The sequence below is a fragment of the Syngnathus scovelli genome, chromosome 7, assembly GCF_024217435.2.
Source record: "Syngnathus scovelli strain Florida chromosome 7, RoL_Ssco_1.2, whole genome shotgun sequence".
NCBI lineage: Eukaryota > Metazoa > Chordata > Actinopteri > Syngnathiformes > Syngnathidae > Syngnathus > Syngnathus scovelli.
The window spans coordinates 12,449,481-12,465,998 of NC_090853.1; the positions used below are offsets into that span (position 1 = coordinate 12,449,481).

The 16,518-nt window shown below is 42.0% G+C and overlaps 1 protein-coding gene across 2 annotated transcripts; it reads left to right on the forward strand.

Annotated features, from left to right (window-relative positions):
• Positions 1-336: 336 nt before the first annotated feature.
• On the forward strand, positions 337-8,131 carry fzd4 (frizzled class receptor 4). 2 transcript variants are annotated; one of them, XM_049725826.2, is made up of 6 exons: positions 337-954; positions 2,937-3,074; positions 3,184-3,567; positions 4,511-4,656; positions 5,052-5,299; positions 5,485-8,131. In XM_049725826.2, exons 1-6 carry the CDS (start codon positions 691-693, stop codon positions 5,901-5,903), a joined length of 1,599 nt encoding a protein of 532 aa, XP_049581783.1. In that variant the 5' UTR covers positions 337-690; the 3' UTR covers positions 5,904-8,131. The 2 variants fall into 2 exon arrangements, with proteins under 2 accessions (XP_049581783.1, XP_049581784.1); XM_049725827.2 differs by having other exon boundaries at positions 3,187-3,567.
• The last annotated feature ends 8,387 nt before the right edge of the window (positions 8,132-16,518 follow it).

Sequence of the window (16,518 nt, forward strand, 5' to 3'; positions counted from 1 at the left end):
AGGGGGGTGGTGATGAGGAATTGCCATTACAACATGGCAAAAAAGTTAATTTTCCATGATACAGCTCCTTCAAAGGATCATTTTAACTGTGAAATCAGCCCCTAAGTTTTACTCTTCATCTCTAAAATTTCGCTTTTGATATCATTCTGTCAAAATTTGTTGTGCTTGATCACGTTACAATTGGAGAGGGAAACTCAAGGATAGGAGTAAAGGAGTCTCTTCTTTTTTTTTTTTTTTTTTGTCTACCGGACCCCGCCCCCGGCCGTGGGTTGGTCAGAGAAAGAAAAGTGAGGCGCAACGATTGGTTGGCTGTATCGTGGACGGACCCAAAATTCTACCCACTCACAGACACAATAAAGAAGCCGGTCGGTAGCCTGGAGCTTGGCGACGTAAAAGCTGGTCACTGGAGCTGTCCCTTCACTGGCGGACTTTTATGGAATCTCCCAGGAAGAAACGTGTGGTTTGTTTTGGCATGCAGCGACATGCGCAGTCTTTACAAGAACCGTCTTTTATATTTGTTCCAGCGTTCTCTCTGGATTTATATGCATCTATTGAACGCCTTCGTATAGGAGGATAAGGTGACCACAAGGGACTAAGCCTGAGCACGTTGGAGAGTTGGTATTGTTGCCCAAGGCGAGGTTTTTAAAGGAATAAGATTGCAAAAGTGGTCGACTGCGTTTTGGAGTGAGCATGCAGCGGATGATGGTGTCGCTCACTCGGGTAGTCCTCCTGCTCCTGTCCGGTCTACTCGCTGCGCCGTGCGAGGTGCGCGGCTTCGGCGATGAAGTGGAGGAGATCACCTGCGACCCCATCCGGATCAGCATGTGCCAGGGCTTGGGATACAACGTCACGAAAATGCCAAATCACGTCGGTAACGTGCTCCAGTCTGACGCAGAATTGCAGCTGAACACTTTCACCCCTCTCATACAGTACGGCTGCTCCAGCCAGCTCAAGGTACGGCACACATATGCGACCCCTGGGTCGAGTGTTTATTTATAAGGAGACCGCTACAGAACAGCTTGTGAGAACCGTGGCTGTTACGCACAAGCACGCACACATTTGGGGACACAGACTCAAATAGCCAATGCTGGGTCCAGACTGTCTGCTGCAAGCATGTGCGTGCGTGCGTGCGTGCCTGCGTGCCTGCGCGGATGGAGGAAAGGGAGCGCATACCAACAAAGAGTTGCCATCATAAGTATTGACGTTGGTGGCACCTCGACGAGGAAGTACTGCAAGTGGAAAGTTAATATCAGTCTAGTCACTAGACTCTAGTACAATGCCAGTTTAGCCTCGATCCTCTGCCAACCATCCTCACTCCATGCGTGATTTACACTGTACTGGAAATTATTTAAGTTTACTTGATTTGTCCACAAATCTCAATTACTGCATCTACTTCTGTCACTGACGTAGTATAGTGGCAAGCAGAACAATTAAATGTTGTTGTTTTTTTCATTAGATGGTAGAAAGCACCAGTGTGTACCAGTTGTCCTTAATAGTATCAAATTGTAACCAAACAGGCACAGATCCCTGCACAATTGCCTATATTTGTGCAGTATACGTTTAACAGCTTTAGTGAAATTCAAATTCCTTGTTTGGCACGCTCAAACATGGCGAATAAAAACTCTTGAATCTTGAATCTTTTGAGCGCATTCCCCACATTAGAATTTTTGTAATATAGTTACACACACACACACACACCTAATTTTATGCATTTTTGCCAATATATTGCATCTTTTCTCATGACCTATCCACAGGTGCTGTTGTTTTTTTTGTTTTTTTTTAGCTACTTGATGCTTGAATATAGGGCAACTGCTTTGAATGTGCCACAGTCAGCAAAGTTCTTCAAAAGACATTTGTGCTCAGTGTGTGAGGCAGGCAGAGAAAAGAGGAACTGCAAACCCCACAGTCCTGCCCTGCTCCAGCTCAAAATCGCCCTGTAACATTAGCCGACACCCCTCCTACACACAGAAGAGGGAGGAAAGGTGAAAGGGAAACCATATCCCCTAACATTTGCTCGAACGGGAGGCTTCCTGGCAAATAACCAGGGCAGCTTTAGGCACTGAAGTGGCAGCGCTCAGTTTACCAACGCTCATGGAAAACACCCTCACCATTTCTCTGTCATTACTGTATTCAAGCTGTTAGGCATATAGTCACAAATTATTAAAATGTAAATGTAATATTTTTAATACAGTAGCGTTCAAACACTCAATGTATTTGAGTTGGGCAGTCAAAGCCATCACTTCCAAACCATCAAGCATGTATACTTAATTAAAGTGACATTTCACTCCCTCACAAGAAACTGAAAAATCTTTAAAATAACTTAATTGCTAACCTTTTGGACCGCTTAACGAGGTCACATCATAACCATCTGAAACGATAAAATGCAACTTCAACTCCATTCTTGAAAATGTCTTTGAAACCCGGATTTATCGATCTATTTCAAAACAGTTGCCATGGCATAGAAAATTCAGCCTTGGATTAAGGGGGGGATTATGCAGGATTACATGGCTCATGCCCCTTGTGTTTACTCCTCGGGTTGTTTTTAGGAGACGCAGATTTGTGTGTCTAACCTTGCAGCAGGTTGATGCTGGCTCTGGTTTCTTGACCCAAGTTGTTTGTGCTATTATAAGTGGAAATGTTGACCTGCAACGAATAGACATGATGCAATGGTTTTGGATGATGCAATGGGGTACAGAGCAGATATCAAAACAAGCCTGTGTTCATACGGCCTTCTATGGCAATAGTACATTTAATTTCTATGTCAAAGTCAGAATTGACTTTATTAGAAAAAAATCCATGGTGTCATAAGATTCACTTTTTTTGCAAGGAATTAGCACAATTTTTTGCTGCATTCCTTGGATCAGTTTTGGGGAGAATTTTTTTTATACCCAATCTCCAACAGTAACTAGCAATTTGTTTTTTGTTTTTTTCTTTAGTTCTTCCTGTGCTCGGTCTATGTGCCAATGTGCACGGACAAAGTGCCAATTCCTATCGGACCATGTGGCAGCATGTGTTTATCTGTCAAGAGAAAATGCGAGCCAGTGCTTCAGGAGTTTGGTTTCAAGTGGCCCGATGTAAGTCAACAGCCTTCACATATACTGCAAATATATCAATCACAGTGCTTAAGAAAGTAAGTCAGTAGGAGCCTAATCATGATATGTATTTTTCATTTTGTTCCCTAAGCAGGCGCTCAACTGCAGCCAATTCCCGCCTCAGAATGACCACAATCACATGTGCATGGAGGGCCCAGCGGATGATGATCCGCCATATTACCGCCATCCTCCGCACCAGGAGGAGTGCCAGGCCTTGGGATCTGCGGCTGACCAGTACACCTGGCTGAAGCAGACAGACAGCTGTGCACTCCAATGCGGCTACGACAGCGGGCTCTACAGGCGTGGGGCCAAAGTGTTCACGGATGCCTGGATGGCAGTTTGGGCTGTGTTGTGCTTTCTGTCCACCACTTTAACAGTCCTGACCTTTCTGTTGGATTCCCAACGATTCTCCTACCCTGAGAGGCCCATCATCTTCCTGTCCATGTGCTGCAATTTGTACAGTGTTGCATACCTGGTGAGTAATTTCTCTGTGTGTGTGCGTAGATATAGGTTGACTTCTTTACTTTAGCAAAATCATTCCAAATAAATGCACATCATTCCTTATCTTTCAATACCATTCCACTCATTCCATAGTTATCAATGTAATTCTATATCATGTCACATTTTCCACTAACATGTACTTTTTATCACTCTATTTCACGCTATGTCATTTCATATCATTCAACATCATTGAACTTGATTTCATTTGATTTAGTATCATACCACATGATTCCAATTTTTTTTCCAGCATTCGCACACAATTTCCCCAGAAATTTTATTTCACTAAAAATACTTGGCACCTGCATGATTCAAAAATGCAATAAATTCTCATACAAGTATGTGGAAGAATGGCCCAGAGTTACCATGATGAACAATGTTGGCAGATGCATGCGACTGTAAATTTGCATTAAGACCCAGTATACAGTAACGGGACACAATTGAATGTAACATATGAAAAGTGTTAGTGGGAAAAGAATGTGTGCAATGAAACAGAAAAACAATTCCCTCTTTCAATCGTTCCATTTCTCCTCCATATGACGTCTCAGTAGCCACCGGGCTTGAAGGGAGGAATTTACCATATCTCGTATTATTGTTCAGCCTTGGCAGAGGTCAGTGCTTACAGAGTACATTTAGTTCATTTAGGAAGGCAGTGTATTTAAAACAACTGGCCGGGCAGCTGTACCTCGCATTGGTATCCATGTGGATAATCAGTCATTAAGATTAAACAATTCCCTCTTTTAGTCACACACAGCCACTGTCAAAGACTTATTTACTTAATGTTTTTCTCCAATGTGCTCTTTCCATGAACATAAAATTCCGTGGTCTTGTTTTGCCATAACTGTAGAAAGGTCAAGAATGAAAAAAATTGTTTTGCAATTGCTTTCCGGTTTAATCATGTATTTTTATCTCCACCTCAGGTCCGGTTGACTCTGGGTAGGGAACGTGTGTCATGTGACCTGGATGCCACCGAAGTTCCTATTCTAGTGCAGGAAGGACTAAAGAGCACCGGCTGTGCCATCGTCTTCCTCCTGCTCTACTTCTTTGGCATGGCCTCCTCTCTTTGGTTAGTGCACACGCGCAAACCATCTCATGTTGAACAACAATTGGAACACGAGACGAGCATCCTGTTTTAAAATCCTGTCCCATAACGCCTGCACTTAATGGATAAATTCACACGTATAAACACCACCAGTGGAACGAGGCCACTTTGCACAATCTTGTTGGGCATCTCTTGGAAAAACACAGCACAAAGTCTTCCTTTTGGTCTTTGTCCTTGATTTCCCCTTTCCAGGAAAAGTAAACACAAAGGACTTAATTCTGGCCTAAAATATGACACCGCCATCTGTTGTGTAACCCTTTACTATCTGCCGCCATAAAGAATAACACAGAATGGCCCTATCTGTATTTACACTGTTGACATATACAATCATGCATCATTTGATTTTCTCTTCTTCTCAGGTGGGTGATCCTGACCCTGACGTGGTTCTTGGCTGCGGGATTAAAGTGGGGCCATGAGGCTATTGAAATGCACAGCTCCTACTTCCACATAGCGGCTTGGGCCATCCCAGCTGTTAAAACTATTGTCATTCTTATAATGAGATTGGTGGATGCTGACGATCTGACTGGGCTATGCTATGTAGGCAACCTCCAGCAGGAGGCGCTCACGGGCTTTGTAGTAGCACCGCTAGCAACCTACCTTCTTATAGGTAAGTAAAAGTGTGAGAAGGCCCCAATAAATTCCTTTTTAGCTCCAGTTTTACTTAACATAAATTGTAATATACCTGCAGTGTTGTTTAATGTTTTATCCAAAAAAATATTTGTAGAATTTCAGGGCATCAAACGTTATTTACATATAATTATTTAATTTAATGTGTTTTATGTTGAACTGTAGGGACCCTATTCATCTGTGCTGGCCTCGTCGCACTTTTCAAGATCCGCTCCAATTTGCAGAAGGATGGCGCCAAGACAGACAAGCTTGAGCGTTTAATGGTGAAGATCGGAGTTTTTTCCGTGCTTTACACAGTTCCTGCGTCCACTGTGATTGGCTGTTACCTCTACCAACTTTCTCACTGGGGAGATTTCAAAGCCACCACGCAAGACTCGTACGTTGCATCAGAGATGCTTCGAATCTTCATGTCGCTGCTGGTGGGCATCACCTCAGGTATGTGGATCTGGTCAGCCAAGACCCTCCACACGTGGCAACGCTGCTCCACCCGTCTACTCAAGGACAGCAGAGTAGGTCGAGCGGGAAAGCGAGGACCGGGCAAGGGTTGGATTAAACCGGGGACAGGCAATGAGACAGTGGTGTGAGGAAAAAGAATGGATAAGACTGAACTTGGTTCTTTATCTCACAGACACTCACCCTGACAAAAAGAGGATGTACTAGAAACCACTGGATGTGAAAGGCGGTGAAAAAAGGGTAGACATGTTCAAAGACTAGTAGCAATGGTAGCCCCTTGAACTCTCTAAAGACTTTTTCTAACCCGGAGAGATGGAAGAGAAAGAACACAGACAAAGCAGGTAGCATTGAAGCATTACCGTGAAAATTGGAAACAAAATAAGCTTAGTAGTGCCACGTCTACCTCTGCCTCAATTTTCTACTCAGCAGCAGGGACTGAACCTGCTGGGTACAATAATCCCTCTACCTTAAAGGCCTGTGAAGGCCATTGATCACTCCATGTCCAGATGGTATTCAGATACAGGCTGAAGTTTCCCAAAGCGCCTCGTGTCTTTCTCTTTTAAATGGAATGGGAAATGGAAAAGACATACCAGACCAAGAGTTAGAATCACGTGTCAAACGGCCGTACGTTCCTATAATGTAGTAGCAACGTTTTTTTGCTGACACTATTTGATCAATGCAGATGTTTGTAAATTGGGGGGGGGCAGCGGCTTCAACCTGGAATGCACTATGATGAAAAACATGAAGTGTTTGTGCCTGCCACAAGTGCATTAATTTGAACAGCAGACTGGTGCATGAAAAGTCAAAAGCACAGAAATCCACTTGTTACTTGGATGCTGCAATAATGACTCCATCGAGCATCAATTATTTGAAGACTTGAGTAAATCAGGGACAACTACTGTATGTAAACAGAATAACCAGTTGTCATTGTTTTCTGGCCTTCTGTCTGAGAACTGTCAAGGAGGGCAAGACTATCAAATTATATTTTACTAAATTGCGAACCTGAAATCTGAAGTTGCTTATAGGAGCAATTCACTTGGGAGAAGCTCGACCTCTTCGACTAGAAGGCTCTGTTATCTTTATAGACCCTATTTTTTTTTCAATTATGTGTGCAGTCGCCTGGGAACCGGGGACTGTACATGCTCACAGGTTAATGGGCAGTCCAGGAAATTAAAGCTGCCCTTTCCAAACATGAGCCAAAATCCAATGTTATTGGACAATCACTTGCCAAAAGACACAACATTCAATACTAAATAGCAGTTGCAAAAACATGCCCTCATGCAACTATCTTTTTAAACACATAAAGAACAAATCAAATCCACTCCCCATAGAATATCTATGACTGTATAGTGATCTCACTTCTGGGGAAATATCAGTTCCAGTTTGACTTTTCACAGTCAATGAAATCATCCAAGTTCCACAAAGAGAAACATGTGTGACGCGTGTCTGGACTGCATTGTGGCTAGACAATTAAACTACTCCCAGAAATAATATCCTTCAATGTATTTGAGAATTGGGAAATCATCAATTCACAAGTATCTCACTCACCATGTCTTAGTGCAGCATTCATCAATGTACACGTGTGTTTGCACGACAATCGAACAAAGCGCTTGCGTTTCAGTGAGTGTTGGAATGTATTATATTTGTAATGTGTGTCACATTTAGTTCTCGTGCAAGCTAGAGTCCAACGTGGGGAATTCAACTGCACAAGGACTTATGATACAAGCATTGATGTCATGTGAAATCAGATAGTGCCTTGCTGTAATACTGTCACATGTATTTTGAGGTCAATCTACAGAGATAGTCGAGGATATCAGTTTACAGACTTGGGTTGTGTCTCTGCCTACCAAGGGAAATGAGACCTTGTTGTAGATAATTCTAAATATTGTGGTGAACCTGAGAAGCTCGGAGCAGCCACCAGTGGTCCCCGGCGCAGCATACCTTGGCGCGCTGATTACATTTCCAAAGTTAAACAAACATTACATTGAGCTAAAGTGAATTAAGCAAAGCACTGACCACCATCCGCCTGAACTAATGAAGTCTGCCTTTTTTAATAACTTTGGCGGCCACCTCCTGTATGACCGCACTATGCCTCCCATCATGTTTGAAACAGTTAGACAATAGTTAAGTTACTTTGACACAGGCCACGATTTTTGAGAAAAATAAATCCCCAGATAGAAATCAATGTTGGGTTTAGTTCACCATTGCTGGTTTTAGCCTAAAAAATCTGGAGAGGTGATTAGTGTATTATAGGAAAATGATAATTTATCCTTGTAAAAAGTGACAGAATTTTAAGAAGTTGTTTGTTATTTAAATGACATTTTTGTATAAGATGAATAAAAAGCTTTGGTTACTGAAATGTTTGGTGTTTGCGTCTCTGTGTTTGTTTAAATGTGCGTAGCAACAAATTTACAGTATAAAAAAAAAATCATTGTGTTAATGCAGTGGTTTTTAACCTTGTTGGAGGTACCGAACCCCACTAGTTTCATATGCGCCTTCACCAAACTCCTCGTTGGTGATTTTTTTTCTTTTTTTAAATTCAAGATATAGATGTTTTTTACTAATGCACAAAATGAGCTGTGCATGAACGTCACCTTGTTCAAAGAACAAAACCAACACAATGCATGAAATCGCAACAAATTACATACTGGCAAATCAGAAACTACACGATAAAACAGGTTTGTTCGGACCTCCTCAGTGGGGGCTCTGTCGAACCCCTGAGACCGACTCACCGAACCCCTAGGGTTCGATCGAACCCAGGTTAAGAACCACTGGGTTAATGATACCGCTTTATGACAGCATCATTTTATGTACAAGCCACCAGAGTTTTGTCATAGAAGTTGTGCCCTGTTAAACAATGCTGCCACCTCCTGTCTGATAAGACACCAAGAAATTCTGAAAGTTTAACGATAGCCTACTTTTATTACAAATTAAAATATTTATTCCATCCTCTGCAGTGTTTGGAAGTTTGCTGTCCTAATTAGAAATTAAGAGTCTCCAAATTTTAGGGCTGTCATACAGTTAAAATGCTGAAAAAAAAAGTGAGTGCAGTAAGTAAGATAGTCACCTTCTTAAATAATGGCCTAAATTGTATTTTGATCCATCCATCCATTTTCTGAACCGCTTAGTCCCCACGGGGGTCGCGGGCGTGCTGGAGTCTATCCCAGCCGTCATCGGGCAGTAGGCGGGGGACACCCTGAACTGGTTGCCAGCCAATCGCAGGGCACACAGAGACAGACAACCAATCGCACTCACACTCACACCTAGGGACAATTTGGAGTCTTCAATCGGCCTACCAAGCATGTTTTTGGAATGTGGGAGGAAACCGGAGTGCCCGGAGAAAACCCACGCGGGCCCGGGGAGAACATGCAAACTCCACACAGGGAGGGCCGGAGGTGGAATCGAACCCGCACCCTCCTAACTGTGAGGCGGACGTGCTACCCAGTGCGCCACCGAGCCGCCCTGTATTTTGATAATGTATATATATTTTTCTTACACACCTCCCTGGCAATCTGTTCAAATTGGCCACATAAACAATAATATAATCAGTGTTTGGCTTAGTTTTTATTAATTATTATTTTATTGTTATCATCATCATAAAACAACCAAAATAGATACTGCTTTTTTGATGTGTTTTTTAAATTGATGTTTTATCATTCACACTGCACCAGTGCAGAGTTTGACTTTGTTTGGCATGACATTTAGCTATAACCCAGCTATGCACTAAATTAGCTCCTAAGTGTGTGTGTATGAGATGTGGGAGTGCAGGCAAAGTACTGGCGAGGGTTTCCAAATATCTGGATCTGTAGCTAGGATTACCTTCCTGTAATTTACTGTGACTGAATGAGTGTTTGTTTAAGGGCTCCCTCAAAATCCTGAGGTAAGAGCAAAGTGACAGCATCTACTGGTCTATTGTTTCCAGATGTGGCTCCGCTCTTACACACAACCACAAGCAAGTAAAGCATGTTCAAACAAACACATTATGTCGAGGAATTTTTCGGATTAATATGAAACAGTTGAATCAGCTTCAATTCACACATTCAAACTAACTAACTCCTACTCGCAGTAAGCCACATCACGAGCTCAATGCTAATTTTCCACCTTAAACTCCATATCTGAATCCAGAGGGTCATTCTTGGATATTTAGAGAACCAAAGTCATCAAAAATGTGATAGTAAAATCATTCTACGGTCACATTTTTGTGCCTGGTAGAATGATAAGACATTTATATTTGAAACGCTTGAAACGTGTAAGATCATACATAAATGGATGAGAATTTGATCAAATTGACTGGAAATAAATGGATATTGACGCTCAATGGTTCAAAAGAAAAAATATAATGTTCAAATATATGTTCAAAGTAAAACAGAAAAGAAAGAGCAACATATATAGCCAGGCTCGTAGGCGCGCACACACACTTAAACAACGGACGCACGCAAACAGGTGCACGCGCACACAAACTCACGCACGTATAGGTAGCGCGATATAATCGCATGAAAGTCACGATTCAAGGTTTTGACACAAGCCACTAGATGTCAGCCTCGAGCCAGGATAAAGGGTTGCGTAACCTGGTTCAACAGTTTTTTCAGCCTTACTACATGTTGCTTTTTGTGCTTGTCTCCCATCATATCTGTGTAGTGGTAGTGGTTCCCTTTCCTTCTACTATTTTATTTGGTGTAATTGGTCGTAGCCTATTGCTTGATTTTTCTTTTTAATGTAACCATAACACAAGATTTCAACATCTCACTCTGCAAATTATAGTTGCATGATTTTATGAGCAATATACAGGCCTGACTTTAGAACTAGAACCCGTAAGAAGCATCAAAAAAGCTTGTTGGAACAATATTGATGAGATTAGATTTTTTCCTAACCACTCCTTTCCAGACATTATTCTTCAATATGCGCTACCACTTAGCTTTTAGTCTTAAGGCCGCCAGCCCAGTCAGCTAGCATGCAGCTAAACCACTTGCATGTCTCTTGAGCTGCTTTACTGGGCTAATATCTCAAGTTAACAACAGGTGAGCAAGAAAAGGACACACCAAGCTAGATGTGAAGAGAAGCGGTCCCTTCATCTGGGACCTGTTAAGATAATTATGAAGATAAAGTATGTTTGGTTCTGCTACAGCTTTTAGATGGAAATTATACTTGCAGCCAATTAGTTTCACTTTAATGGGACTTTTAAAGTTCTCCTGGCAAAGCCCAATGGCCAGCTGTGGAATGGCGACCTGGCAGTTGCACTTTCCTCCACTAACAATCTGGTACTCTATCAATAAAAGGGTTTGTGTCATTCTGTGTCACCCAGACCTTTAAGTGATTAATAAAATATCCTTTGGCTGCGTAACCATCAAATTTGATCTCAGAATGTCGGCCCCTGAACAGTGAAGTTAAACTGACCTTGACATTTGAGCACTATATATATTTATCTTCGATTTAGTCTGGGTGGATGTGCTGTATATGACTGATGGAATAAAAGAGAGCTGTTAGAATACCACACTGCGATACTGCATTGCAGAAAATCTGTAGCCGTGTAGAGAACTTTTCATCGTTGCGTCCACAGTATGGAATTTTAAGTAAAAGTTTCAAGCTTCATGAGTACATAGAAGGCAAGATGAGAGATTGGGGCTTGAGTGAGCTGCTGTAAAGCAAGTGATTGATGAGGCAGCTCATTTTCCATTTGTCAGGTTATGATCACATCCCTTATCCCTAATGACACAAATATTGGCACACACAAAAACCCAAATGTAACTACACTAGCATGTGTGTACTGGTGAGCTGTACACTGCAAACACCCCACCCACCCACAATTGAATCCAAGTGACCCTGTATCAGATAATCAGTACAGATTGATGGTTCCGCATGATACAGCTTACTCGGTATTGAACTCAGGAAACTTCTGTTTTGACATCATGCAAATTTAATGTTATGATTTACCTTGTCAAATCGATCAGATATGAAGCCAAACTGATAATATATATACATACGTATATATATATATATATATATATATATATATATATATATATATATATATATATGCATCTATATATACGCACACGCACTTGCACACGCACACGCACACATACACACGGACAACGTTATAGACCTAACAAGGCCACAGATATAAAGATGCCGTTATTCATCAGTGATGTGGCTGTCAAACGGGAGATAGCATTGAGCTCCAAAGCAATAACGCGGGATGGAAAACATCCTTCTGTGATGACTCACTGTGGTCCACTTATAGCTTTGTTCTGTTTGGACTGATCAGGGACACAGCTATTGTCCAGATGTCATTCTGCCATTGTCCATCCGTCCTGCAAGCATTTGTGATTTACTGATGTTGCAAAAGTTAGATTATCCTCATACAATTTGATTGCATTTAATGTAGTCGATCAAATATCAATTTGTAGCGCAATTTTGGAAATTGTGACGATGCTTAGTAAACAGAAATTAAGGCCTGTGTGTAGTTATTTCAGCGATACACTTTAGAAAGTCCTCAGAAATGCTGTAATCTATGTTGACAGATGTTTCTGAGCATCAAACCAGGGACTATAATTTTGGTTGTAGCATCCTTAAATTGGCTGGTGATCAGTCCAGGATGTACCCCGCCTCTCGGCCAAAGTTTGCTGGGAAAGGCTCCAGCTCACCTCCCTGATGAGGACAAATGGATTGATTTGTAGTACAATATTTTGTAAGTCGTCGGCCCCCCAACAGCTTTGTTTGTATTTTCCATTTTCACAACAAACAATTTTACGTTAAACACACATAATTATACAAAAAAAAAAAGATGATATATTTTATATGTTGTTAAGGATCAGCATAAGGGTGCACACCCCGCAATTTTACCATTTGGGTCATTATGGTTCTTTGCTATGGTCATTGGAGCCCGTCAACCCAATCAAATCATAATGGCAACTCCCATCTGTTTACTTTATGAACCAGGAAATAGCCATCTAATCAACAAACAGATGGACAAACAAACACAGTGTGTGAATTGCTTTTACGTTAATTAACAATTCAGACTTAGTGAAGGTCTGCGCTCTAGTTCTGCTCTTCGATTATCTTCATCAACTTTTAAAGCATTGCTGAAACAGCAAATCTCATGGTGTTGTCTACACTACACCACTGCTTGAGCAATGTAGGGATCGCAGTGGAGAAAGCCAGTAGCTTTCTTGTGATGCTATGCTATCACTGCTGTATCATTTATTTCCTGTCCATGATTTCCTGTCTTCGATGTGCTTGCAGTAAAAGTACAATATGTCAGAAGCAATAAGGGTTTGTGCTGAGAAATGATGCACACATTTCATGCTTTTATTGAGGTTGAATCCTCTGAGTCAAAGCCCGGATACTGAACATAGTCCAAATTGAGGAGCGCAATATTGGCAATATATATGACTCCTTACTTTCTTGAGTGTATACGATATTAATGTGAATATTTGTCACGTCATTCACGCAAATCTCTGCACAGCTAACAAGATACTCTCTAACAAGACACAATGACTTTTACACAGGTATAAGCAGCCTCACATTCACTCAGGCACCCGATCAATTTGCTTTATGGCAATCTGGTCCTCAAAGTCAATGCAAAATGTCAGACGAGTCAGCATAGCACACACAATGTGCACAGTCCAAATAATTGCAACAAACCTAAATAGGACAAAAAGAGCCATTCTAAATGTGTGATGTAGGGTCATATTTTTTAATCCAAGCAGCTAATTGAACTGGAGCACACAACTATAAGCACAAAAAAACATTAAAAAGCACTCAGATTGTCAAACTCCAAATGCTAGTGTCAGTTGGACAAATTATTTTCAGACAGTAAACTATATTGGTATTCTAAAATCTGGAAGAAAGAGTGAGTAATTATACAAACAGGAACAAAAAATATTCCTTCTTCAGTATCTTTGATATCTCTTGCCTTCTGGAATAACAGCATTGTTGTGAACCATAATGAGATGCTGCCCTTCTTCGCCAGGGACAATTCATAGCATCAGCATCATCGGAATGTGTATCAGCATTCATATATGTATAATTTATCAACACACCCGTGCTCTTACAAGTGACCATATAGCATCAGCAATGCGGCAAGTTTTGGTAGTTCAAGGGCACCATGAGCTGTGATACTTCATGACCATAAATGTATGTGTGTGTGCTCGTGTGCAGTTTGTAAAGGGTGGTTGCAGAAGGAGGCTGCGGGCATATGAAGTCGTGCAGCAAGAGCATCTGCCAGCCTCTGGCACTCCATCAAAGGCAACGAGACGAGGACAGTAAGAGAGAAAGACATGAAAGTGAGATGAGCGGGGGGTTCATGTTACAAGGCATATGGCTGGTGTAGGGAGCCAGATGTTCTCTGGGGAGGGGAGAGGTGAGCGGCAACACGTCCTGTTGCGTCAGCTATTGCAGTATAGCCTCAACCCCTCAAGGGGACTAGCAGACGTGTGTAGTGAGGCTCCAAAGGCATGTGAGGGTCCCACTTTTCCCTTAATGATATTCTCTTTCCTCCTTCACCCTAATCACCATCTCCTCAACATCAACACTTTAAAAAAAAAAAGGGGGGGGGGGGAATGCTCAAACTCTGGCACCTCACAGCATTCCAAAATCCACCATCTGACCACCAGCGCTGCCATTTACAGAAAAGACAGCGTCGCTGAACACACAAGCTGTGCCTCCACAATCTATTTGCATTGGGAGAAAAGGGCGAAAGACTGGATTTTAACGCAAATGTTTTGGAGGCCATACATCTGGGGGCCAGATCTGGCTCACCACCTAATTTTTTAAGTGAAAAATCAAATCAAAGATCAAACTGCATCCTTGAATTAATTAGGTTCAACCTTCCTAAAAGTACTTCTTTCTTACTGATATATCAACAAAGAAACATTCAGCTATCTACATTCTGGTAAATGAGGATAGATAAGTGCAGGTCAGGTGGATTTATATGCTTGCAACTTCCTCCAGAATGCTCTCTCAAATTGGTACAGATCATTGCTACACTTGTTTGAATGTATTGGAAATGAAACATAACTCACCAACAATGTCTGCACTTCTTCCTCTGCACTGAATGGGTGTGCCGACGCCCCTTGCCTGCCACTACACCTGTTCTCATTAGTCCAGTTAGTGCGGATTAAAGTGCTAGAGACATCCTTTTTTTTTTTTTCAATTAGAACGGAATTTGATAGAATGTATAAAGTGAACACATTTGCCGCATTGGAAATTAAAAATGGACACCGATTACTAAGAATAAAGCTGAAATGAAATGCCAGTTTATCGATCGGGTCCCGCACGAAGCCAAACTGGCGGCGCCATTACTGTGATGTCACAAGTTGTACATCTGGATGTCAACAAACCCAAACAACATGGCAGATGATAGCGACAGCTCCGTTTCTAGCGGCAATATTAGCATTATTTTATCCGATTCAGAAACCTCTTTTGACGCAGAATATGATGAATCTAGCAGTTCACTTGGGCTGAGCTGAGCACATTTTGTGAATTGTGCCCCTCCCGTCACTCTGGTTAGGTTGGCATAGTAAAAAGTAAAAAGTGCTCTTGGGGGCTTTAGAGTGCCGAGTTGATCTCGGCACATGAAGACATGACCACCTGCAACGTTTGGTTTAGGTTTTATAAGCATTTTTAATTTTATTGCTTAAATCGCATTTTCTCGACGAGCTGAGCACGTTTTCTGAATTGTGCCTCTCCCGTCACTGTGGTTAGGTTGGCATAGTAAAAAGAGTAGAATGCCGAGTTGACCACTGCGAATGAAGAAATAAACATCTGCAGCGTTTGGTTTAGGTTTTAGGCGCATTTTTTTACTTTATTTCTTAAATCGCATTTTTTCGACGAGCTGAGCACGTTTTCTGAATTGTGCCCCTCCCGTCACGCTTCGACATACTTTTCAAAGTCAAAGTCTCAAAGTCTCCTTTATTGTCAATTCTTCCGCATGTCAAGACACACAAAGAGATCGAAATTACGTTTCTCACTATCCCAGGGTGACAAGACAGCGTTCACAACGCACATACAAGTAAACAACACAGGAAAAATAAAACAAGAAGATGAACAATAAGAGTGATAGCCCGCTAGCCGCTCCCGATGCACAGCAGAGTCCGGAAAGATAAGACAGAGTTCACAACGCACATACAAGTAAACAACACAGGAAAAATAAAACAAGAAGATGAACAATAAGAGTGATAGCACGCTAGCCGCTCCCGATGCACAGCAGAGTCCGGAAAGATGACAGCCAACCAGGCCACTGTGAACACGAGCACACAGCAGGCACGCACTGTCTGGTTCGTGGATCCTATCAGGCGAACTCAACCCATCTTGTCGTCCCGCGAACGAACGTACGCCAGGATAATGGAAGGCACGGCTAGGCGAGCTGGGTTGGCCGCAAACCTGGCCCGACGTCTCCGCGCTGGCCCCTCTTCTCTTTTTGTTTACATTCACTGAAGCTAAACGCGTACAACTTGAGACGTCATGAGACGTCACTTCCGGCTGGCGGCTCGGTGCAGTCAAACTCGTCTGTGCGGCAAATTTAAATGATATTTTTCAGAGCAACAGCTTCCTTTTCGTCAATTTATATTTATAAGCCCATAAGCTAACTAAAACCGATTTATACATATACCGGTGTCTCTAGCCCTTTAATGGGAGCATTGTGAACTAACTCTTATGTTGGAGCTCTGTCTTATGCCAAATAAACTTAAATGACTATAGTGAAAGGTGATGACTTTTTTTAAGCTTCTCCGCCTTTGGCAACAC

Bases quoted from the DNA above. Each gene is read 5' to 3' on its own strand.
- fzd4 (XM_049725826.2), top strand. From the start codon at position 691: ATGCAGCGGATGATGGTGTCGCTCACTCGGGTAGTCCTCCTGCTCCTG. The intron at 955-2,936 runs GTACGGCACACA...TTTTTTCTTTAG, and splicing joins GCTGCTCCAGCCAGCTCAAG to TTCTTCCTGTGCTCGGTCTA. The intron at 3,568-4,510 runs GTGAGTAATTTC...TCTCCACCTCAG, and splicing joins TGTACAGTGTTGCATACCTG to GTCCGGTTGACTCTGGGTAG.